Here is a 23,936-nt window from a genome sequence, read left to right as displayed (position 1 = left end):
AGCGCCATTAATTTAGAAGCTGGAGGTGTCCTTCTCTAATCTTTTACTAATAAGGAGATAGCCCGATTCTATCAGGAGTAAGCAAACTAAAAATCATTGTAGTAAATTAAAATATCTTAATTAAACTTGTTGATTGCCATATCAGTAATTCAACATACACATTTGTGATTTTTTACTTTGCAATGTCACCTGTTGAAAATCCGTTGCTCCTCTTCCTGTCTTACAAGCTTTTACCATTATGCAAGTGTAATATTAATGTATAAATTAAAAATACTCAAGGAATGCATTGCCTTGCTTACCTATAAGTATTGAGTCCTATTTTAGCACTTGTATGTGAAATTCACATGCAACAAGCTTCAGACTTTCTGTTTATCTGAGCTGTGCCCATTCTGAATTGTAAAATTCAGCTGGTCAGTTTTTTCAATAATCACTTTAGTTAAAGCCAGTTTGCCCTTGTGTTTGTTTCATCCTGTATAATGGAACTTTTATTCCAAGCCCATTTTTAGTTCTGTTTTATGCTGTTTCACAGCTGCCATACTTTCTCAGATTATCATCCAACAGTTTCTAGCCTGGCTTTTGGAAGAAGCTGTTTCTAGGAAATTTCAAAAGGCCACAAGGATATATCTTCAGCTGAAGGATTAGTTGAACTTCTGTAGAACTATTCATGTAGCACAAAAGCCATTCCATCTGTTAGTGCAGCTAAAAGCAAAGCTCTAATTTAAAAAGCAGTTGAAGTATGGTTGGTTATAGAAGTTCTGTGTGTACATGTGTCAAAAGTGCACCAAGGAAACTTTGCGTCTGAAGAGGTGTCTGTAGGCAAAGTGTTAAGGCAAAGGCACAATCTGAATTAATGGTCAAAATATGATGACAAACCCACAAAAATTTAAAATGAAACTTTCTTTGCCTAGGAAGTAACTTATGATGTTAGAGCACTGAGTGGATAGAGCACTGAGTGGATAGAAGTGATGTTTAGAGTAACACTGTCTTGGTTTGCACTGTTGTACTTAGTTGCTGCTGTAACTTCTATAGTAATTTCATAATATTTACATCTGTAGAGTATTGTTCACTGGAACCCAACCAATTGCAAATATTAGTGTAGCTCCATGCCCCTGCAAATGAAAGAGGAGACCTTATCTCTGTTTTTTTCACTTAAATAGTATTTTAAAACAGAGAATGACTTAACATTTTTGAGTGTCTTCCGATGTTGAGTACATCAGTAAAAAGCCATGCATACTAGGTTTATGGCCTGTGGAAGCTTTCAGAGAGTTTACTTTCTTCTGAACTCTAAAGAAAGTCAGTGTTAAATTCAGAATCAAAGCTACTGGTATAGTTAACACATGTCCCTGTCCCTGCTGCTGCTGCTGGCAGATGATGTAGGTCATTCAGGCTTTTGTAGCTGATAATCAGGAATAATTGTTAGCCTGAACATTTAACATCAACAGTGTTTTGTTGTTGGATACAATAGATGTAAACATTTTGGATGACACTCAGTTTTTAAGCTTTTAAGTCCTTTTTAAGTTCCTTCCTCCCTGGTGAGCTTAAAGAGAGCTGGAAGCCTAACACTTACTGAATCCAAGCTTTAATGGTAAATTTTAATGATATTTTGGGGGAGAGCAACAAAATAAACATGTATTTTCTGATTCTGAATTACATTTTTGTTATATTTGCTTAACACATATTAAAGAACCTCTTTGTTCTTTCAGGAGTGCATTAGAGCCTTAGGCCGAAATAAACCTCATACACCCTTCAGAGCAAGTAAACTTACTCAGGTGCTAAGAGATTCATTCATTGGAGAAAACTCACGTACCTGTATGGTAAGTTGGTTTGGTTAACTTTTCTAACAATAGCAAAGAGAGAAGGCACTGTGAATTTAGGCTTTTATGTTTAAAATTGGTCGCTCGCTACTAGCAGTGTGTTGGACTTAAATTTCTCCACTAACTGACACTGTATGTGGAGGGGGATTTCAACACACATTTCTGAATGGTTGAGATTGAACATTAGGAGAAATTTCTTCGTCAAAGGAGTTGTCAAGCATTGAAACAGCCTGCCCAGGAAAGTGGTCAAGTCACCATCCATAGAGGTATCTAAAAGATATGTAGATGTATCACTTAAGGACAGTGGTGGTGGGCTTGGTTGGGTAAATGGTTGGATTCAATGATTTTAGAGGTCTTTTCCAACCCAAATGATTCTGTGATTTCAGATAACTTGCTCCTGTCTCACTTTTTATTGACCTTTCTTATTTCTTCCTTTAGTTTTCTAGCTAGGCAGGCAGCTATAAACACTTCAAGCTAGAATTTTGTCTGTTTGTTTTTAATAATGTCTTAGTTATAGAAGAGTCTTTTTTGTTGATGCAGAATTTTGGAAAAGTGGTGTAGACTGGAAATACTAAGATAAGTTATGATCTTTAAATGAGAAAGACTAAAAGTTGGTACCAGGGGCATCAGCATGTGCTTCAGGCTGTTGAGGGGGAAGTTACTGGGATAGATAGAATGAATAGCTGTAAATAAATATGTAAAAATATGTATATGTGTATAATATATAAAATAAAATATAAATCAAAATTATTGAAAATATTAATTATTATTAGCTATTATAGATATATAAATACATGATGATATATACATATATAAATAGTTGTTGAATTGTTGTAAATGTGCATTTCCATCAGTCTGAAAAACAGAATTATTCTGGCAGATGGAGGAAAGAACAGATAAAAGCACTGACATCAAGTTGTCTTATTATTCTTAATATTTCTCCTTATGAGAAAGCAAACTCTCTGCAGTGCACACCGATTACTAGGCTTCTTTGGTTACTTTTCACTGACTCCTTGGAATTACTTAGTCTGGAAGCCAGAAAGGTCTGCAGACCACAACATTAAAGCTGTGGTGTTAGGGCAGCCTAGTCTTCCCTTTAGCTGTTAGGTATGGCTATAAATGTGAAAATGGTGATAAGATAGCATTTATTAACCTACCTTTCTGCAGTTTTCTGGTGAAAAGACAGGATTGTTTTCTTTCCCGCTGAAACATACCTAGCTGAAGATGCCCCTGCTTACTGCAGAGGGGTTGAAATTAATGACCTTGAAGAGCGTTTTCCAAACCAAATCATTCTATTATTCTATAACTTCGTAAATCCAGGATCAGAAAGCTAAATCGTGCATCTCCAGTGAGTGTATCCACACTGCTGAAGGAAGTTCGAAAAGTTAGCCTGTTGGAAGTTACTCTCTGCACTTTGAATAACTAACATTTGTGAATATTTCATGGAAGATCTGCTTCCTTCAAAAGAAATCTAGAGACATATAGTCAGCATAAATAAGTTTTTTTTGAACTTTATTAGTCATTGCAGTTTTACTGTTCTTGTCCTTAAATTGTTTGAGAAACCATTTAGTAGGATAATTTATCACCATTTGAAAGTTGCAATGTGACTACATTTATTAACCAGTCCTGCTCCTTGACATGCTGCATCCTTGATGTGCTGCAGTCATTGCTGAAGTGCCAGACCCATCAACCCTCCAGGGTGGGAGTAGGAGCCTGCAGACTTCAGTGTCCCAGCAGGGCCATTGATCCCACTGTGATGGCTTATAAGCAATGTAGACACATGTGAAATAGAAAGAATGGTAATTTCAGGTCTTAAAGATATTCCTGTTTGTAAGTAGTGCAGCTTTTTCCATCCCCATTTGGAATTCAGAATGCGGAAGTGAGTGACAAAGAGGTCAGAGTCCTCCTGTCCTGCCTGGACTGGGCTTGTTGGGACATGAGGAGATGTCATATACCAAGAGTTGTGCATGGGTTCATGTGCCCTGAAAGGGGTATCCACATGGCTGACAGCACCTACAGAGGCACATCTCTATGTGCATTTAACTATATGTACTATAGCAGCTGTACTGCTCTTTATGCTCTTTATACTCTTTAAAATGTTGAAGCAGTCTCCTAGTATTGTAGCAATTTTGTAAATAGGTAAAGGAAAAGACACACACACAAGCAGAGGAAAACCCAGAATTCATTCACTTCCCATTGTCAGGCAGGTTCAGCTGTGCCCAGGAAAGCAGGGCTGTATCACATGTGATGATGCCTTGGGAAGACAAACACCATCACCCTAAACATCCCTGTCTCTGGCATGCTCTGAACATTGAGCTGATGGAAGAGATGCATGCATCTTTCACATTATATAAGTCAGGAAGGGTTTTAGGAATGGCTAACTTTTTGTTAATTAGAACCCAGAACAAGAGATGTGCAATTGTGTGATCTTCTTAAATCTATGCTTGTTGTTTTCATTGGTAACTGATGTGTGTTTTCATTAGTAACTGATATGTAAACTTAGCAGTTTAAACTTAAGTCTGTATGGTAGCAGGCTCTTCAGGCTTTCTAACCTGCTTCCACCACATATTTTTCCTTTCTCCCCAGAAGTTCCTCTTGGGGTGACAACTTCTGCTTTTGTACAGGAATGTCAGCAGCAGGATGTAAGAGAAGATTGGGATTATCTAATTCCCATCAATTTCAGTCTCCTAAGAGACTAAGAGGCATCATTCTTGTGATGCCATGACAAATGTTATTGTGTAGAATCATAGAGGTGTTTGTCATGGGTGGAGCCTTTACTGCTCTCTTGAAAAGAGCACAGGTGGAAAAATTGGACTACTGAGAGAAACTAGGACAAATAGTGTTACCACTGTTGCCCAACCACAGTTTTTATTTTTGCTGAGTTCTGGAAAGAAGGTACTATCTTCAGAGTATCTTATTTAACTGGAAAAGGAACGACCTTTAGATTCCAAATATATCTGATAAAAAGTTTGCTGTTAAATATTGTTTACAGATAACTTCTGATTGAGGAAGAAGTATCATAGAATCATACCATAGAACCATAGAATCAACCAAGTTGGAAAAGACCTCAGAGATCGTCAAATCCAACCCTTGATCCAAGACCTGTGGTTACTACATACACCGTGGCACTAAGTGCCACATCTGGTGTCATCTTGAAAACCTCCAGGGACAGTGAATCCACCACCTCCCTGGGCAGCCCATTCCAGTGTCTGATTACTCTCTCTGTAAAAAATATTTTCCTAATATTCAACCTAAACCTCCCCTGGCACAGCTTAAGACCCTGCCCTCTTGTCCTACTGCTGATTGCCTGGGAGAAGAGACCGACACCCACCTGGCTACAGCCTCCTTTCAGAGAGTTGTAGAGAGTGATGAGGTCTCCCCTGAGCCTCCTCTTCTCCAGCCTCAACAACCCCAGCTCCCTCAGCCTCTCCTCATAGGACTTGTGCTCAAGTCCCTTCACCAGCCTTGTTGCTCTTCTCTGGACCTGCTCCAGCACCTCAATATCCTTCCTGAACTGAGGGGCCCAGAACTGGACACAGTACTCCAGGTGTGGCCTCACCAGTGCTGAGTACAGGGGATGAATCACTTCCCTGGTCCTGCTGGGCCACACTGTTCCTGATACAGGCCAGGATGCCATTGGCCTTCTTGGCCACCTGGGCACACTGCTGGCTCATGTTCAGCTTTCTGTCAATCCAGACTCCCAGGTCCCTTTCTGCCTGGCTGCTCTCCAGCCACTCTGTCCCCACCCTCTAGCGCTGCAGGGGGTTGTTATGGCCAAAGTGCAGGACCCGGCACTTGGCCTTGTTGAACCTCATCCCATTGGAATCAGAGCATCTCTCCAGCCTGTCCAGGTCCCTCTGAAGAGCCCTCTTGCCTTCCCAGCAGATCAGCATGCCCCCCCAATTTGGTGTCATCTGCAAATTTGCTAATGGTACACTTGATCCCCTCATCCAGATCATCAGTAAAGATATTAAACAGAACTGGGCCCAACACTGATCCCTGGGGGACACCACTAGTGACCGGCTGCCAACTGGATGCAGCCCCGTTCACCACCACTCTCTGGGCCCAGCCATCCAGCCAGTTCTTAACCCATCAGAGAGTGCACCTGTCCAACCTGTAGATGTCTTTACTTAGGAAAATAGTTAACTCATCTTTAATACTGTTAAGTATGATTTTTGACTATGGCCAAAATCATCATAGAGTCTCCTTGAACAGAGAACAGCCTACAGAGATATATGAAAAATAATCTAGTGACTGTTTGGAGGATACATTAGTTTTACACTCTGTTGAGTTGCATATTTCCCATTTTGAGGAGTCTTTTATTTTTTAGTTAGAGTTTTGCATTTACATATTATGTTACCAAGGTGGTGAAGTTGGAGAAATTGATTGAATTTCTGTGAATTCTTGATGTTCCTTTTATGGTTAAAGAAAATTGAAGCTTTGACTGGACATCTGTGTCCCTGAGATGCTGCTGTATAAGGACAACTGTACATAGCAGACATTTTTTGTAGAAGATTGCAAATGAAACTAGAGATTAAGAAAATGTATGAAGTTAATTTGAGTTCATCTACCCTTTCATGTGTACAAAGCGATTTATTAACATGTGGCTTGTCTTCTCCAGATTGCTACAATTTCTCCGGGGATGGCATCATGTGAAAACACTCTAAATACATTGAGATATGCAAACAGGTATAAAAAATATTATTTCTTATAGCTGTACCAGCTGTTGATGACTGACATTTGAAATAGTTGTTCCATGATGTATAATTATTTTAGCTACTTGAATAATTTGATCATAGTTGCATTTCTTAATAAGATCCAAATTACTGATCCAGGCTCACATTTAATTTAAGTTGTCACTATAGAAATTGCATTTACACCATTATCCAGAAATGCAGAGAGGGATGATGTGGATTGCAAGATATGTGGGAGATGTCACTATTAGTTTTGCCCCTGCTCTGGAGGAACCATCTCCTGCATTAGTGTTTGTGATGATTCCCTGGGACGTTAGCTACAAGTTCTGTGATGTTATTTTTTTTTCATCCCCATGGTGGGATTGTGTACAGTTGCCAGTCTCTATCATACGTTCATATGAAATTTCATGCTTCCCAAATACAGGCAAATATCTGAGACCCCTAAACAAAAAGGCAGTAAATCTGACAGACTTTTTGATCACTGTGGATAAATTAGCACCTCCAGAGGCAAATGCTGATGCTCTGAGACCTGTACTGCTCTAAGAAAGTGTTCAGCTCTCCCCAGTGAGTTTGAAAGAAGCCCTCACCTGCTGCAGTTCTCCCACATTTAATAGAAATCAGGTCCTGTGTGTCCCTGCAGTCAGACCTTGACCCAGAGACTCCCCATGTTTTGCTGCAAAGCACAAAGGCTGCAGACAGGGGCCATCAGGTACCCTGGTTTTGCCATTTTTTACCATGTGGTGGCCTGCTTGCCCCAGTGAAAGATGGCAGAATCACGACAGCTCCTGCTTGGCTGGGCACCACAGCCAGTTGCTGGCTGGGCACAAAGGCCTGCCAGGAAGGCTTACCACCAGCTCCTCTCAATATCCAAATGTCCCTGTGTCTGAGTCAAGGGAGCCAGTAGTAAACCTGCCTGGCTTGGACCAGTCTGTGTGATTTCCTTCCTGGAGAGAAGGAGGCTTCTCCTCACCTCCTTACAGTAACATAACAAAGGACTGTCCACATTCAAGACTTGTTGGAACTTTTACCCCCTTACAGAACTTGTGTTGCTGAAGTGACTCTACAAAGACTCACTACAAAGCTAATTAAACACCTGTTTCTAGTGTACTAATTAGTTGTACTGAAACTGTTTCCTCCCCTTGGTGTTAAAATTGTATGTACCTGTCCCTGTAATGTTCCTTCATGTGTTTGTATAGTTTTTTTATTTTTTTCTAACAATACATCATTTTCACAGTTTTTAGGTGCTGGGCACTACTGTGTGTGCAGTGAAGAAAGGAGGCAGAATAGAATTTAAAGTTTTGTAGCTGTAGTGGTTTGATATTGTAAAAGGAGCCATTTAGTGGAATATTGAATGTAGACCAAATCTTGTTAACTATACAAATGCAAATCTGGAACTACTCTTCTGAAAACACTGCTATTATGGTCCCCTGCAAATTAGAAGCACTGGTTTTGTTCAGTTTTGTTAGTAATCTGAACTGCTTGCAGAAAGTTTAAATATGTTGGCACACATGTGTTTTAGTATAAAAATAATTTTGTAGTTAAATATTAAAGAAGTATGCTAAACAAAGAGTTGTCATTTTAACTGTGTTTATGAGAACATTTTCTTTTCATTTGCCACTGTATTTTGCTGCTGCAGAGTAAAGGAATTTGGAATTAGTCCTTCGGACATTCCCTTCTCACAGGGTAGTGGCAGTCGCTCTGATCTCTCTCCTTCCTATGAGTATGACGACTTTTCTCCTTCAAACACCAGGTCTACTTCATTCTATACATGGAATCTTTAAGTTTTCTTTTTGGCTATGTAATTTTACAGATCAGCCTTTCATTAGTCGCCTTGCCATGAGTCACACATACGTTGTTTTTATTTTGGTTTGGCAGGTGATGGTTCTGCATGATCTGCAATCATCTTCCCAATATTTTGTTTATGCTCCTTAAACATCCACATTCTGTATCCAGACTTGCTAGTTTCTTTCATACATTAAAAAAAAATGGTGATGTCACCTTCGTATATTTAGTGGACCAAATCTAACAATTCCGTGTTTAGGGTAACTTAAATATCTCTGAAAAGTTTTGTAAATAATTCTGTTATTAAAACTTTTCATCACCCTGAAGTTAAATGAAAAATATTTTCCATTGTAGTAAGTAAGTGCTAGTTGAAAAAAACATTTTTCCCATTAAAGAAATGAAGAATATGTTCTAAAACTTGCTATACTTTCAGACTATGTTCTAAAACTTGCTATACTTTCAGACTTTTATCCATCTTTCATAAACTTGCTTTTAAATGGGATTTTTTTGACAGAAGCATTACTAATCTTTGAGCTACTTTCATGCTGCAAGAGCCTAACATTTTTTTAAAATATTTTCAACTTTGAAATGAATTAAAGGATCTATTTATTCTCTGAAATACTTGGTCGCAAGTTACTATTTTCTTCAGAATTTCTTGGCTGTTTTGCTTATAACAGCTAATGGGGTGCTGATCAACTAAATTTTTAAAACACAATTGTGTATTCAGAAAAAGAAAGGTGGTCAGGTTTAGGGTGCTGAATGAACTTTCCTTTCAAATATCACTCATTGTTAAGGAGTTACTGTTGAGGGGTTTGAGATTTTTGCCCTCCTGTTAGATAGTAGTAAGATTTTAATGAGAAAATGCCTCTTGCTAGAAGATTGGTTGTAATCCACATGCAAGTAGTAAAACTGCAATGGTCCATCCTTTTTACAAATCAGACTAACACCTTTTTGTCACTAAAAGTACATTAAATCTGTGAAGCTGACATCATCATCTTCCTTATTAAATTAATTAATTATGCATAAACATATAGAGCTTTATTTTTGATTGTGACTCTTTTGCACAGGAGGTTACTAATTTACAACTGGAACATTTTCTGTTTGTAGGGTGAAGGAGCTGACAGTCGATCCTAGTACCTCAGGGGACATCCGTTCCATTATACACCATACTCCCAATCAGATGGATGACTTGGAGACACAGTGGGGTGTGGGAAGCTCTCCTCAGAGAGATGATCTCAAACTGCTTTGTGAACAAAACGTGAGTAGTTTACAGTATTACATGGAAAGAGATAATGAAATACAGTGGCAGAACAAATCCAGATTAATGTGTATTTGTAGCCTGTTAGCAAGATCTTCAGGTAAATAGATCATGCCTCTTCACTTTTTCACTTTTTTGTTCATTTGCATACAAAAGAAAAACCAAACCCAAAAACATTTCTTGAAGTTTTTTTTTTAATCTTCCTTTCTGATTAGGGATTTTAATATCTCGGCAGGGTCTGCTCTAGGCTCTGGCAATCTGTACGTGTGCATTTTTTTCCAGTATAGCTTCACATTTTTTTCAGCAGTTAGCAGTATCTGGGACATTTGTCTTTTTTATTTAACACTCTTTGTGGTCTTGAGCATTACTTTCCCTGCATGCAAACCCCATTTCAAGTGAGTTTGCCTTTCTCTGCATGTAGAAATCTGGCTACCCATCATTCTTCCTCCTGGCATCCTGATTTTCCTGAGGTAAAACCCCAGTGCACTGTTTGGGAAGAGAACCACGTGATGGTCCCAATATGTCTTCCTGTGCTGCAGGAGGGGGGAGCTGAGAGGCATCTTCCAAAGGGCATTTTCCCTCATTGCTGATTATCAGCTCTAGTCACGGTTCCTTAAATATTCAGTAGGGATTAAAACTCGATTTGTGAAAATGCTGATGAAAAATAGAAAGGAAAAGTCCTTAGTATCCTAACTTTTTTCACAAAACTCTGTTTCTCAGAGTTTTTCTCTTCACCACTTTGTTGTGTCTGCAGTATTTCTCACTTTGATAACTACCTTTTCTTCCAGTACTCTGTTTTATAAGAACATGCTAGTGATTTCTATAGCTTTCCACCAGACAGTCCTTCCAGCCAGATACCCTTTCATATCACACTTGTTTATTACTCATATGGAATGAAATTAAGCTTTAAAAAATATTTCAAAAGCATTGTATTATGAACTGTACTGTCTTGCTAAAACATTAATTAAAGCCTACCTAGCACTTTCTTCTTTTACTGTTAACGATTCATTTCTAAACAAGCCCTGTTTGCCCCAGTTTGTACATCCATGAGTGCATTCTTCTAATGTATGAATCACTATGTACATTTTAGATTTCTCACTTCACATTTAACTTTTTTTCCCGAAGGATTAATTTAATTTTGATTTCCTGAAATGTATTGAATGTAATTGCTGTTCTCTTTTTTTGAAAACTGTTGCCTGTCTGTTGCAGCATGCAGAACAAAAAGCACTGACAGAAAAACAGAGTTTTTTGTAGGCATTAAAACCTGCTAGAAATTATAATTCTTCCCTTGTGGTTTCTTCTTCCCATTCTTTCAGCTTGTTATTTTTATGTGGAATACCCTATTTTCCAGTATTTGCTAAGATTAGTGACTGAAAATTTTAGTGAATATTAACTGAATTGAAATCTGTAAATATTTTTAATATGTTTTGAATTTATTGCCCCTTTGCTCATTTGTGGAGATTTTCTTGTTAGAAGTATTAAATTCTATTTTTGACAGGTTTTACCTTCTGCGTATTTCTTTCCATGTTCAGTGATGAAATGGATCACATTCAATATGTTTCTGTAGCCACAGTTCTTTCTAGACTAACAAGACTAACTATTGTTTTTAGGAAGAGGAAGTTTCTCCACAGTTGTTTACTTTCCATGAAGCTGTGTCACAAATGGTAGAAATGGAAGAGCAAGTAGTAGAAGACCACAGGACTGTCTTCCAGGTAAAAGATGGAGCTCTACTTTTTTTTATCCTAATCTAGGAATTCAGTTTTTCCCAATGAAAGTGCATACTCTTGAAGATGTAGGATGTCATCTGGCTGTTCTGATCTGTCAAAAGATTTCTAAATTGATCTGTTATTGTAAGCCTACAGATTCCATGACCACTAACCTTTGTCCTCATGATGAAATAGAAGCATATCATCCCAGAAATTTAGTAAAGTTTTCCTTTGCCAGGGCTGGCAATTAATAGTAACGTCTCTATCAGCTCCATTTCTGTTTGGTCGTCTCCCTCTAAGATACTGCAATACTCCATCCAAGTATTGTATCTGAGTACCCTTTTGTGACACCTTCCTCTGAGATCCAGATGAGACACATACATTTCAAACTGTCTGTTTGCTTCCATTTTACAGCTACGTAAAGGTTTTCATTCGCTATTTGTCAGGTGAAAGGAATACTGCCCATGCAGTGTAGTGCTGGTCAGTGTTACGGAGTCTTTTACACTCACAAAATGAATTGTGGCAATGAGTTACTAGTTTTGAGAAGGAAATGTGAGTTGCTTCTGTTCATAACCTAAAGGGCCTTTAGGCAGGCTGGCTGTTTGCCAGAGAACAGCAGACCATTAAACCCGTATTAAACCTCAATTTATGTATCTAGCTTAGCGGAACGTTGATGAGTGTTCATAATATAGTAGGATGCTGAATAACACATTTTACAACAGATGCAGAGATTGTTATTGTGAAACATTAGCCCTGAAGTAAAACATACAGAAGTGTGAAAGTCATATGCCATATGCTGTGGCTGTGTCCTAATGCTTGTGACTTCTGGAGAGACAAACTGCATTAGTTAAAGATGTTATTGCCTCTGTGTGACCATCTGGCCTTCTGCTCTAGACTACTGCTCCTTCCAGTGGTCAGTGGAAGGAAACATGTCTGAGCCTCAGGTTCCTTTGTTCGCAGCATGGCTTGTTAGTTTATGCTGTGCGAGTGGCTGGGCTGCTCCGATCACAATCTACCAGCTGTACCAGTCATCCTCTGTCAGCTTTTTCCTGGAAGCAACTGATACAAAACATCCTTTCCTAATAAAAATGGCTAAACTATACCAACACAAGGAAACGTGCTCTAAAGGTTTTGGGTTTTCTCTGTTTTGGATGTACAAGATTATGTTAGATGAGATGAGTCTTACCCCAATGTAAGCTCCTTCTGTCCTGAAAGCCAAAAAACAATTTTCAATTTTGCTTAGGTTACTGAGCACAGAAGGAAAGACTTTATTTTAGTGTGTCAGGCCCAGCATGCCTAGAACTGTCAGCTGCTTTCTTTTTTTAAATCAAAGCATTTCTGATGGGATCAGTTGTGATCACAGCTTTGCATAGTTCTGTAAGATTTAAGCTTCTCTTTCAATTCTTCTTTGCTGCAATCCTTTTTTTTCCTCTTTTTTTTGGATGATATTCAGAGTGCAAAGATGCCTGAGAAAGAGCCTTTACTGTAGTCCTGTGAGTGGAGTTTGATCATGCAATTACTGAGTTTAAAATAGATCTTCTGTACAGCTTTTCTCAAAACTAGACAAAATTATCTTGGCTTCTTGTCTGTAGTAATGACTCTAGGACTATAGTCAGTGGTAACCAGCTGATACTTAAAATTGAAGCTTGACTTCAAAGTTTGAAACTTGCCTAAGGGGACACAACCATGACATAAAGTTCTGCTCGCTGAGTTTCTTAGCTTTAGAACCACTTAATGTTTTGAATTTGAAGAGTACTGGCGTAGCTGGGGTTTACCTGTTGCTGGTATGACCACTGGAATTAAAACATAAGGTAGAAAAGATGCAGTTTTGCTGAATTAGGAATAAGATTTCATTTTAGTATTTAAATCTGTTATATTGAGGTGACTAGACAGTAAACATATGGTAATTTTGATAAAAAGTCTAAATCGGCTCTTTGTCTTGACACTTGTCTTGAAACTTTGCTGATGTATTTTTTGATTTTTTTAAACTTTTATCTAGGAATCTATTAGATGGTTGGAAGTTGAAAAACTACTTCTTGACATGACAGAAGAAGTAGACTATGATGTGGATTCTTATGCTACCCAACTTGAAGCAATTCTAGAGCAAAAAATTGATATTCTGACCGAACTTAGAGGTAAATTGCTTTTAATCACTTTTCTGTACATTATTAGCATATGCCATGGCGACTTGCAGTAATAATGAGGAGGAAAAAAAGAGTGTGAATATATTCAAGGGTCTTTTTTACCCACTTGTGCTGCTCTGCAGTGATCTTTGGAAGGAACATTTATTCTGCTGCCTGAGAACAGGTTCACATCTGTGCTCAGATCATCCTAACATAAAGGAAGAGTCTATGCTTTACCTCCAGGAAGTATAAACTCAATCCTGCAATTTTTTTTTTCCTTTTTTTTCAAAACACTGAAGGAAGGTAAGAAAATCTAAACCAACTGTATGAAAAAACCCAGAAGGCAATGCAATGAGGAAAAAGTAGTAGGAGCTCCCAGTTCCGACTCTGTTGCATTCTGTAGTGTAGCAGGGAGCCTGCTGTCATTTTTTTAACACTGTGCTTACATGTGGCATCAAGCTCTTGAGTATCTTGGTTGGTAGTTTACCTTTTTTTTTTTCAACAGCCTTTCTGTTAGAATTTTGTCAGCTTATCTATGTTGAAAGACAAATTGCAGATTTGTTACTTTACTTGGTGCCCAAAATTTACTCTTCCACTTATCTTCTAAAATCAGCTTGTCATCTTGGTACCTCATGGAGATGAGTTTTTCGTTTCCTTTTTTTGGTAACTATTTGGACTCTAGGAGAAATGCTATACTGGTAAAAGCTTAAGGGTGGGGTTTGGGGCTGAGGGAGGGGTTTTTTGATGTGGTAGAAAACTGTAAGTTAAAATCTTACTTTTTATTCAGTCTATCTGCTGTAAATTAGAAGAGTGCATCAAGCGAATCAGATGTGACCTGTTTGCCTCGTTAGCATGCCAGTTATGCTTTAGCTAGGGATTGGGGGTTCCTTTTCTTTTTATGGATGATGGCTTCCTTTTCAGAAGACAGTTTGAGACACCAGAAGTGAAAAAACAGTTTAGGTGACTTCCTGTTTTTCAAAAACTTATTAGATATTGTTTTTGAAACAAGGTACTGGAGGTAAAATGCTATCTAAGAGATCCTTGCATCTTTACAGGAAGCATGATGTATGTGTAGTTTTACAGGAGGGAACATCTGTTAAGTCAAAAATTCTGTCTTGGCATCTTCTATGTTCTGCTCATGGCACATAATGATCACTGAATTGTTTGGCTTTTACTTCTGTCGCTGTGGGACTGACATCTTTATGTTGTCCTTTTGGTTTCCTTCTTCCCACTCTTGGGCTTATTACTGGGGAATGGAAGGGAACAGGAATAGAAGTATGAGGATGCCACACTTCCTTTCTCAGGTTTCTCCCATTCTTATTAGTTATGATGAAACAAATGAATGATGTATTTAACTGTTTACAGTTGAATAAGTTCCAAAATTTATTCACAAATGCTTTTCACATTTATAGGAAAACAGGGGGACTAGAAATTAAATGTGCAGAAGAGGCTGATTGTACGCTGAATAAGATTTTGTATGCCTCCAAGGTTGGTTTGGAAGGTGCTGGGAAGGAAAAGTAAACATGTAGTATCTCCTTACATTCTCTAAGATAGAAGGAGGATGTAAATGTGGATTCTGGGCATGCAGTTGTGCAGTTTACAAACCTACCCTGCCTAAAGACAGGGGTAGCATCCAAGAAGGGACTAAGTTGCTAAGCAACTTGTTTGTATGGTGAGTATTGAATTTAAGTTTGTAATTTGTAGCATCAGCTATTTTTGTGAAGGAATGTTCTTTGTTGTGCACGAGGGCTGGGATGTAGAGGATCAGGGTTTAGTTTCCAGATCTGTTCAGCATAGGCACATCAGTATTCATTCTCTTCTGTTTTCATTAAAGACAAAGTGAAATCGTTCCGGGCAGCTCTTCAAGAGGAGGAACAGGCCAGTAAACAGATCAACCCGAAAAGACCACGTGCCCTTTGAAATGGGCCTTTGCTGCTAGAGGAATCCATGAACCTGTACTGCTGTAGCACACATTTGTTACAAAACCCAGTGGCCAGGGGAACTCAACTACTTGAAAGTGTAAAAGCGTTAGAAATGTCTGTGGAAATGTCCTGTTTCTTATTCACCTGAATGACATTTTCAGTTTTATGTGAAATGCTCCTATGATGTCTACAAAATGCTTCTAGACCAGACAGCACATCCATGCAGGGTTCAGATCTGTGAAGCACTTTGTTTTTAATATTTCATTTATTCAAATAGTGAAATTTGTTTGGAGATACTTGCCATGTTTTTCATAATGAAGTAAAACTGTGGCCATTAAAGTCACAGCACTTCCTTCTGACCATGTTGTCTTATTACAAAGTCTAGCTGTGCAGTTCTAAAATTGTGGCATGCATGCACACACTAGTGGTTTTATATAACTTCTCTTCTACAGACAGCTGTGCTTACCTCTTCCCATTCTGTGCCTTGATGAAGGCTACTTAACCCTAGACATCCTTTCTGAAGCACAGCCTTAAAAAACTACATTCCTTATTCGTCAATATAAATTACTTCAGTGTGTGTACATTTTTGATGTTTTAATACTTATTTTTTGGTGGCTAGTTTCATTTCACAGGATGTGCCATATCATTTGAACAGGAACTGCAAGCTGTTAGGAGTGGACAAACAGCTGGACATTCCATTTTCCTTGTACAAATCTGGAATCTTGATTTATTTGAATACCATAAAGAATGGTTATATAATTTTAACATTTTATCTGTAATAATAAAAAAACCAACAAAAAAAACAACAAACCAACAAAACCCCACAAAAATATAAATTAGTTGATGTGTAATAAAGGCTAATGTTTAAGTACTAAGGAGAGTTGTACCTTAGGATAATGCAGATATATGGTATGTGGTGATAATGCTGTGTATGGATAGTTTAACTGTCAAACTTTGGGGATAAATACATCCATACTGGCCTTTCACATACTGTTTTAAAAACTTGGCTTTTGATGCATGACAAACTTACATGTACATTAACCGTAGTCTGCAGGTAGTTTGAGTAGTTCTGTTGCTTTAAGAAGTAGCTAATACCTATTTTTCCCTTTGTACAGTGCCAGCAGCTGAAAAGTGGGGTGAAATTGCATCATTTGATGATTTTGCACAATACCTCTACCTAGCGCTAATAGAAATCCTGCAAGTACCTGAATTCTCACAAATGGCGCCATGTATATCAGCACTTTTTAGATGGTGGCACTCCAGTTATTTTTGCAAGTCAGTATCCAAAAAACATTGACCTTTCATGTAAGAACTTCTTGTCAAATGAAGAACTGTAGATCTCTCTAGGAGTTCTCCCTGTTTCCAAGAGTTCCTATCAGCAGACTTTCCCTTGGAACTGTTTAAGAATTACTTTTGGAATACAAGCCTGTTTGTTTGTGCCAGGCGTGGGGGGAAATAAAGGGAAGGCAATGAAAAGAGAGTTAAATGAGCCAGAATTTCTTGTAGTGTTTAATGTTTGTATCTCCCATAGAAAGGTAGGCTATGGGGAAGCTCTTGTTGCATCATGGTTAAAAATAAAAAGTTCTCCTGTGTGTAAACATTAAAACTGAAACAATGTAGATTTTACATAATGTGTTTAATAAATTAAGCTATTAAATGAATTACATCTGAGAATTTTTGTTATTGTTTCAGAAGGGTTTAAATTTGTCAGCACATTGGTTACATTTTTGAAAAGAATACTTACTCTGAATTCAGAGTGAGTATTTACTTCTGCAGCCAACTCTTCTTCACAGGTTCGTCATATAGGAAGAAGTTCCCCAGAGCACTGTCCTAACTTTAGTTTTGCACCAGGTCTTAAAAGAAGCATCACACCTTTCTCAACATTTAAGAACGTCATCCATCACAGTTAAAAGAAAAGAAACCACAAAAAGGCAGGTAGTAGCTTTTGTTAGCAGGCAGGTTATTGTGTAATACCAGAGGGTTCCTTTGAAACTGCTCCTACAGAATTCTACAAAGCCTCTGAAGATTGAGACATCCTGCATGAGTAACAGTGGCTTCCATACTATTCATCCATAGAGCCACAACCAGGCTGTGGCTTCCTGCTGGTACCAAAGGGGACAGGAAGGACCGAATTCACTTTCAGCAGCTTTTTACTAAGCTGCGTAATTACATGTGTCCTGTCAGGCAGCACATGCAAGTGGAAACTGTGTCTACAGCCAGTCTTTGTGCCAGAGCCTTATGTGTGATCTATACAGATACTGAAGCACTGAGAATTGAGATAACCTGATACGGCTGGCTGGGCACCTGACTTCCTGTAGCCCATAGCCACGATGGACTGGAATTACTTTTAAAAGGACTTAAGCAAGCTTATCCTTAATTCCTGTCCTGTAAAATGAAACCATTTATGAAGTGTGACACAAGCCTCCAGCATTTGTTCCTTCTGTATTAGTCTGAGCATATTCCTTGTGGCTACTTACCTGACTCACAGTTTGGTTCTGCATGCAGTGAAGCAGCATGAGAATTACTGAATTATTAAACTGTGAAATAAATGAGCAACTCAGTCTTAAAGTCAACAGCTCAGGATGCCTGCAAATTCAAGTCTGTTTCTGAATCAGTGACTTCTAAAGAACTGAGAGGGGATGTCAATAGTGGAGCTAGTTGGACTCAAGAGATCTTTTCTATCCCTAATGATTCAGTGATGTGTATAAATGAAGTTTATCTTACAGGTTTTGCTAATTTGCCTCTTTTCCATTTAAGTGTTGTCTTACGGAAAGATATACTACACTATACCTGAAAAAATAACATGGTATTTGATACACAGGGTGATGCTTTCACCCCTGCATCCCGCTACAGTTAATAGTTGATGTTTTTGACAGCTGTGCTGCAGAGTTTATGCAAACTTCCTTGGAAAAGCTCTGCCTTGTCCTTAACAACTCACATATATATATATATATATATTACCCAAACTGTATTAAAGACACTTCAGTACCTTTCTGTGAGGACACAGGGATGCATTTCAGTCTCACTGAAAGCTCTGATCTGTGCTAAAACTCCTCCTTGCCTTGAAAGGTGAAATAGTTAACCTTACAAAAATAACTACTTGAATTTACACTTGGCCAAAAAAACCCTTCTTCTGTGCTTATGAGATGTGGCCTTTCTGTAGTTTTCTTTTAGTTATTACAGTGGGGGATGAGAGGGTAAAGGTGATTACACTGGTGGTTTCAGGTACCTCAGTAAAGTTTCTTTAAGTGATACCAAGTCCACAAGATAAATGCTCTTGTTTCTGAGAAACAGTTACTGGGAATTCTCAAAGAGAGGCAGATTACTAACAGACTTGGAATACGGGTAGTTACCAGAGGACAACTGGAAGAGACAGGCATTTCAAATCAAAAGAGTTTAAATACATGTTAAAACAAACAAACAAACAAACACACAAACAAACAAAGGGAATGATCACAACTCCACTTTTGTTGTCCAGACCCGGGTTGTACTGCCGAGTATTATGCAAGAATATACTGAGATGAAGTCCACAATCAGAGAACACAGATTTCAATTGTGGCAGCCTCAATCCAGTTTTGGGTATATTTAGAAATGCACTGTCATGAGGAAGTCCAGCACCTTGCTTCAGTTGTGAAAGAATGCACTGCTTTTAAAATACAGGCAGCACAGCTTGCCTGCTGTCTGTGATAAAATCGCATCTAACATTTTAATAAGAGCCCAAGCGTAAGAGCTTGTCCCATTGCAGTCGCTCTGGCTTAGGTAAGACTTTGGTGACAAAAAGCAACACCTGTCATTCTTCTAGTAGGATCTATGAGAAATGGATGCCTTCTGAATTGAAGCCATGCAGCAATCTGAAAGAGTGAAACACTTATGTTACAATGCTACAAATTTATACTTCAGCTTAAGGCATTTTTAAGATGTGCTGGCTGACAAAGAAAACAGTACAAAAGCAGCCATCACTGATCAACTGGAATAAAAAATTGCTACAAACTACAGTTATGTTAGATCATACCAGGTTTACTATGACTCTTTAAAAGCAGTAGCAGTCTTAATTATTACACTGAGAAACAGCTATGAACTTTTATCTCTAATTAGGAGAGGAGTCATGGTGCCACTTAAATTAACTGTCCAGAAGTAAAAGCAGCATATAGCAGTTAATTATTCATATTTCAAATTATGCTATAGACTATGGCCTAATCCTCAAGGCAAAAAAAGGCTGTGTAAGACTCCAGGAAAATTCTAATAACAGTTACATTACTAAAGCCATTTTTGAAGGAGCTATAGAAGGGTCTAGTACACAAACACCAGAAATCAGGTTCTTCAGCTAACTGCTTCTCAATGTTGTAACTGGCATTTAAAATATATATAGGGTTTAAGTGTTCATATTCAGGACTGGAAGCCAAGACCGTCTGGTACTGAGACAGAAACTACTGTTCCTGTGCAACTCAACACTAATTTGAGCTACACAGGTACAGGTGCAGATAGAATTTAAAGCAGCTTAAAAGGAAGGTATAAAGAGGAAAAAAAAGGATACCGAATGAAATCATCTATATCCATTGAACGGGCTCGTTTTTCAGAGTAACCTGTATCTTTTAGGACTGTCTGTATTTTCTCAGAAATTTTGAAGTTTTCGGGTATTTCCTGTCAATGGAAAACAGGATAAAAATTATATTCTATTCATAGCACAAAAAAGGTTCATTTAAATTACCTATGTTTTCCTGCTCTTAGAATAATTCTTCTTTCAAGTGATAAAAAGTTGTATTTTTTCTTGTATGAATTATTGTATTATTCTATTGTATCTGAATTTTTATATCTCAGCTCATTCATTATAAATGAATCACAACAGTATTGCAAGACACAAAAAGTTTTATTAGATTAGTAAAAGACCTTGAGACATATACAGAAAATATTTTAATGGCATACTCGATTTTAAGCTTTTTCACTATTAATTAGTGACCCTTTTAGATTTTTCACTAAGAAAAGAGGTAAGTTCCTGCCTCCCTCAAACTCTCTTGGAAAAACTTTTAACACATTACGCTTTTCAATATTAATTTTTTACTCTTCTAAAAGACAGTATGTAGGTCACAGTACACAGAAATAGAATATATTAAAAAGGAACCTACTGTATTATGTAAGGAACAATGAATTCGGTAATTATGATCCAGCAACTGCTCTACAGCACTTGACCTAAAAGAAATACAAGTTTAGAATGGAAACTAAACTATAACTACATTTTTATATGAATGTGTAATTTTTTACTATAAAAAATTGTAACAACTACACAGAGCTGTTCTTTTTAAACAGCTGCCTAGTTTTCCTCTAAAAGAAATGGTTAACTGGATGGGTTCTCAAATTTTGAAAAGATTTGACAGAAGTTACTTACTTAAAAGCTGCAGAAAGTGTCTTGTTTTTCCTAACAAAGGCTATCCTTACCAGACCATCCCACTCCTGAAATTAAAAATTTCAGAATTTACAGAAAAGAACATATAGCTACTACCAACAAGAATAGTCACTACTGACAACTTCAAAACCATACTGAAAATCCTTCATGAAAATGAATTTCTAAGCAATACAACACCATTCCTGTCTTGGACAAAGCAATACAAATGGAGGAGAAAATACTTCACCCACAAAAACCTCTGAACTGTACTTTTTTGTGCCTAGGCACTATTAGTCAGATCCTATTTGCTGATAAAGCAGATATTTGAAGAAAATCTGGCTAACCTTGGGCAAGGCTGAAGTGGCCTTTAAGTGTTTCAAAAATTAAGAATGCTATCCTGTAACATCTGTCTTCTGAGATTACACACACTCGTCTGAACATAAGACTTCTCATAGATACTCCTTTGACCAAAACCTACAAAGTCATCAGCTGTAAGGGTCTCTGGGAGATATTATCTATGATGAAAGGGACATTATCTGCAGTACTCCAACTGATCTTGATTTTACCAGAATTATTGTACACAAAGCTGTACCCAAATTGATGGCTGCACGTTCTGTTAATGTCCTAACACAAGCCTAAACAATACACTATGTATTTTAGAAACTCCAGCAAACAGCTGGTACTTCATAGTAAAATCAGCACATAGAACTGAGTAGTATTATCTCTATTATGTTATGTTGAGTATACAATGGTCACCTGGAAGTTGATAGGTGGTGGTGGGTTCTTTGGCTCTATTCTTACAACACTGGATTCAACTTTGGGAGGAGGCCTGAAGTTGTTCTTTCCAACCTGTTGGTCAAGAGCAGTGAGGCAGCTGTGTGAATAAGCAGCAAATCCTCACATCCCTTGAAACACTCTTCTTCTGTCTTTGACAGCTCTGTTACCTAATGCAGAATAACATACCTTCATCAGGTGGTCCACTCGAGCTAATAACTGAGTATTAATGGAGAGTCTGCAGTACAGTTTAGTTCCTGGTTTTGCAACCAAACGAAGTGCAAATTCCCTTTGAAACATAAGTATTGCACACCTGAGAATAACAGGTATCAGAAAATTAATTCTAAATAATTAATTTTTATGTCAAAAGACAACTAACACACTTGGAAAACACACAGTTTGCCTCAGCACTTACAAGTAGTAAAAGTTTATCATAAACAAACACTGCTCTAATTTGTCAAAGTGCTTTAAAAAACCCCAAGTCATCAGAAAACTTGGTGAAGCCATCTAAGTCTCCTCAAAGATGTAACAGAATTTAATATTAACAGTGCTAAATGGATCAGGATCAAAGACATAGGTTGGTCTCAGAGTTGCTTGCCTGTAACAAATCATTTTGAATAACTCCTTGGTTATTCAAACTCTCCAAAAATTGACCAGTAATGTCACCAACATTAGTGCTTTAGTGACTGAAATCAAGAACTGCAGACATACTGAATAACACACAGAAATACCTGGGCAATTAGACTTTTAGACCAGACAACAGGCAGTAACTTGGATTTGATCCAACCCTTTCCACACTACCTTTTTTAGGTAGGAAGGCATTTGAAATGCTACGATGCCCTGCTTATCCCTGGAATGATAACTAGGTATAATATTAAAGAGGTGTAACTTCTGTTTTCATCAAGCTGGACTAGATGCCAAGACTAAATCTCCTCCTTATCTTAATATATCGAAATAAACTAATTTCCAGGCACTATCAGGTTTATATTACAGAAGAATTTTGGTGTGGCTCTGATCCATCAAACTGCTATTTTAAGAACCAAAAAAAAATTTGATCTAAAAATATTTTTAAAACTATATTTTTTCCTAAGAGGCAATACAGAGCTCCACTCTTCCACATACCTGAAAAAAGGTCTATGAAGCAATAACTTGAAAACAAAAGGTGAAGATATCTGAGGAAAAGAGTAATAGAGTTAGTATAATTTCTGGGAAATTATAATTTAAAAAGAAAAAAAGTTCTACCATATTGTTTAGCCCATACCTGGTAAGGCAAGTTAGCCACACACGCATTAAAGAATGGTAAGTCTGTTTTCAAGACATCTCCAACCTTGATTTCAAGTTTGTTTGCCAGACACCTGTGGGGAAAAATACATTGTGATTATCCTCAGAGAAGCATGTTGCCAAGGTTTTGTCAAAGCAGCTCCACCGCTTCAAGTGCTCACTATTTCCACAGCTGATACTTACGTGCCCTGGACTCTCTTCTGAAGTTCACCAACAAGTCTAGGGTCAATTTCACATGCAATAACCTGAAAAAAGCGTATATTTGCAACTTTATGCAACGTCTCCTAATTGGGATTAAAATTTTAATCATAAAAACCCCCAGCCCTGTATCTATTGCCGTAGGTTTAAATAATTCTTAAAAATTCCCTATTAGCCTATGCACCTTCCTCCCTCTCCGAATACGTGCAAACTTTATGGCATAAATGGATAACAGCAATGTAGTTTGATAAAACAACAAAAGATTTACACAGGCAACTAAAACCTCATTGGGATTATGCAAATGTTAAGAAAAATATCCAGGGAGTGATTCTACTGATTGGAATCCAGTGTATAAAGACCACAGTCTAAGCCACAATGTCAGTGGTAAGATGGAGTGCATGGGGGGGAATTCCCACTTACTTTTTTTACTTTCTCCAACATCTTTACTGTCAGGTTGCCGGTTCCCGGGCCCACTTCCAGAACGACATCCGTGCGGCGCAGAGCAGCCTAAGGACAAACAGCATTTCGAGTACTTGCCTAGAACGGATTCCGTGCAACCATTTGACTTCAGAACAAAAGATAAGTGCTTTTTACGTAGCAAAAAGCTTAAACTGGGTATCAGGAGAGCGTGAGAGTCGTTTAAAAAAGAAGGAGCGGAAATTAGGGAGAACAGGAATGTCCCAACGCTGACTTATGCTGGCCAGGCTCAGAAAAGCCAGCGAGCAGCCACGTTAAAAAAAAAAAAAAATAAAAATCACACACACAAAGAGGTAGCGTGATGGCAATAACCGCGGTTCAGCGGTAATGGTCGCGGATCAGCGGAGCCCGGGAAGGGCCGGAGCCAGGACCGCGCGTTCCCGGAGATCCTGGCCAGGCCCGGCTCCCGGGACAGCCGCCGCCGCCTCCCACCTTCTCGATGATGCTGTTGACGACGAGGGGGTTCTTCAGGATGTGCTGCCCGGCCCCGGTGTTGAAGAGGATGCCTAGGGCAGAGACCGCCGTGT

The 23,936-nt window shown here is 38.2% G+C and overlaps 2 protein-coding genes across 5 annotated transcripts in view; one reads left to right on the top strand and one right to left on the bottom strand.

The window, feature by feature from the left end:
- KIF2A (kinesin family member 2A) overlaps positions 1-23,695 on the top strand; it is a 40,333-nt gene extending 16,638 nt beyond the window's left edge. For 2 of the 4 annotated variants that reach the window (XM_008933624.2, XM_008933625.1), the window contains exons 14-19: positions 1,704-1,814; positions 6,436-6,503; positions 9,398-9,548; positions 11,159-11,260; positions 13,254-13,389; positions 15,212-16,960. In XM_008933624.2, the coding sequence (XP_008931872.1) occupies positions 1,704-1,814; positions 6,436-6,503; positions 9,398-9,548; positions 11,159-11,260; positions 13,254-13,389; positions 15,212-15,297 (654 nt within the window). In that variant the 3' untranslated portion in view covers positions 15,298-16,960. Of the gene's footprint in view, positions 1-1,703; positions 1,815-6,435; positions 6,504-8,144; positions 8,259-9,397; positions 9,549-11,158; positions 11,261-13,253; positions 13,390-15,211; positions 16,961-23,385 lie in introns of those variants that run through there. The other 2 variants (XM_029958994.1, XM_008933623.1) reach the window with 2 other exon arrangements.
- On the bottom strand, positions 18,679-23,525 carry DIMT1 (DIMT1 rRNA methyltransferase and ribosome maturation factor). Its single transcript, XM_029958995.1, has 10 exons — positions 23,353-23,525; positions 22,918-22,979; positions 22,715-22,808; positions 22,576-22,625; positions 21,643-21,766; positions 21,436-21,528; positions 20,683-20,747; positions 20,423-20,486; positions 19,834-19,940; positions 18,679-19,150 (listed from the first exon to the last, which is right to left on the bottom strand). The coding sequence occupies exons 1-10, from the start codon at positions 23,371-23,373 to the stop codon at positions 19,108-19,110; spliced, it is 723 nt and encodes a 240-aa protein (XP_029814855.1). The 5' UTR covers positions 23,374-23,525; the 3' UTR covers positions 18,679-19,107.
- Positions 23,696-23,936: the final 241 nt, after the last annotated feature.

Source organism: Manacus vitellinus, unplaced genomic scaffold (genome assembly GCF_001715985.3).
Source record: "Manacus vitellinus isolate BGI_N305 unplaced genomic scaffold, ASM171598v3 scaffold_18_pilon, whole genome shotgun sequence".
Taxonomy (NCBI): domain Eukaryota; kingdom Metazoa; phylum Chordata; class Aves; order Passeriformes; family Pipridae; genus Manacus; species Manacus vitellinus.
This window is presented reverse-complemented; position numbering and strand designations above follow the sequence as displayed.

What these genes read in the sequence shown, in the direction of transcription:
- DIMT1 (XM_029958995.1), bottom strand. Translation starts at nt 23,373, where the DNA reads ATGTTGGAGAAAGTAAAAAAA. An exon ending in CAGAAGAGAGTCCAGGGCAC is followed by an intron (nt 22,809 to 22,917) that starts GTAAGTATCAGC and finishes TTTTCCCCACAG; the next exon opens with GTGTCTGGCAAACAAACTTG. An exon ending in GATATAGATGATTTCATTCG is followed by an intron (nt 19,151 to 19,833) that starts GTATCCTTTTTT and finishes TCACTCTTTCAG; the next exon opens with ATTGCTGCATGGCTTCAATT.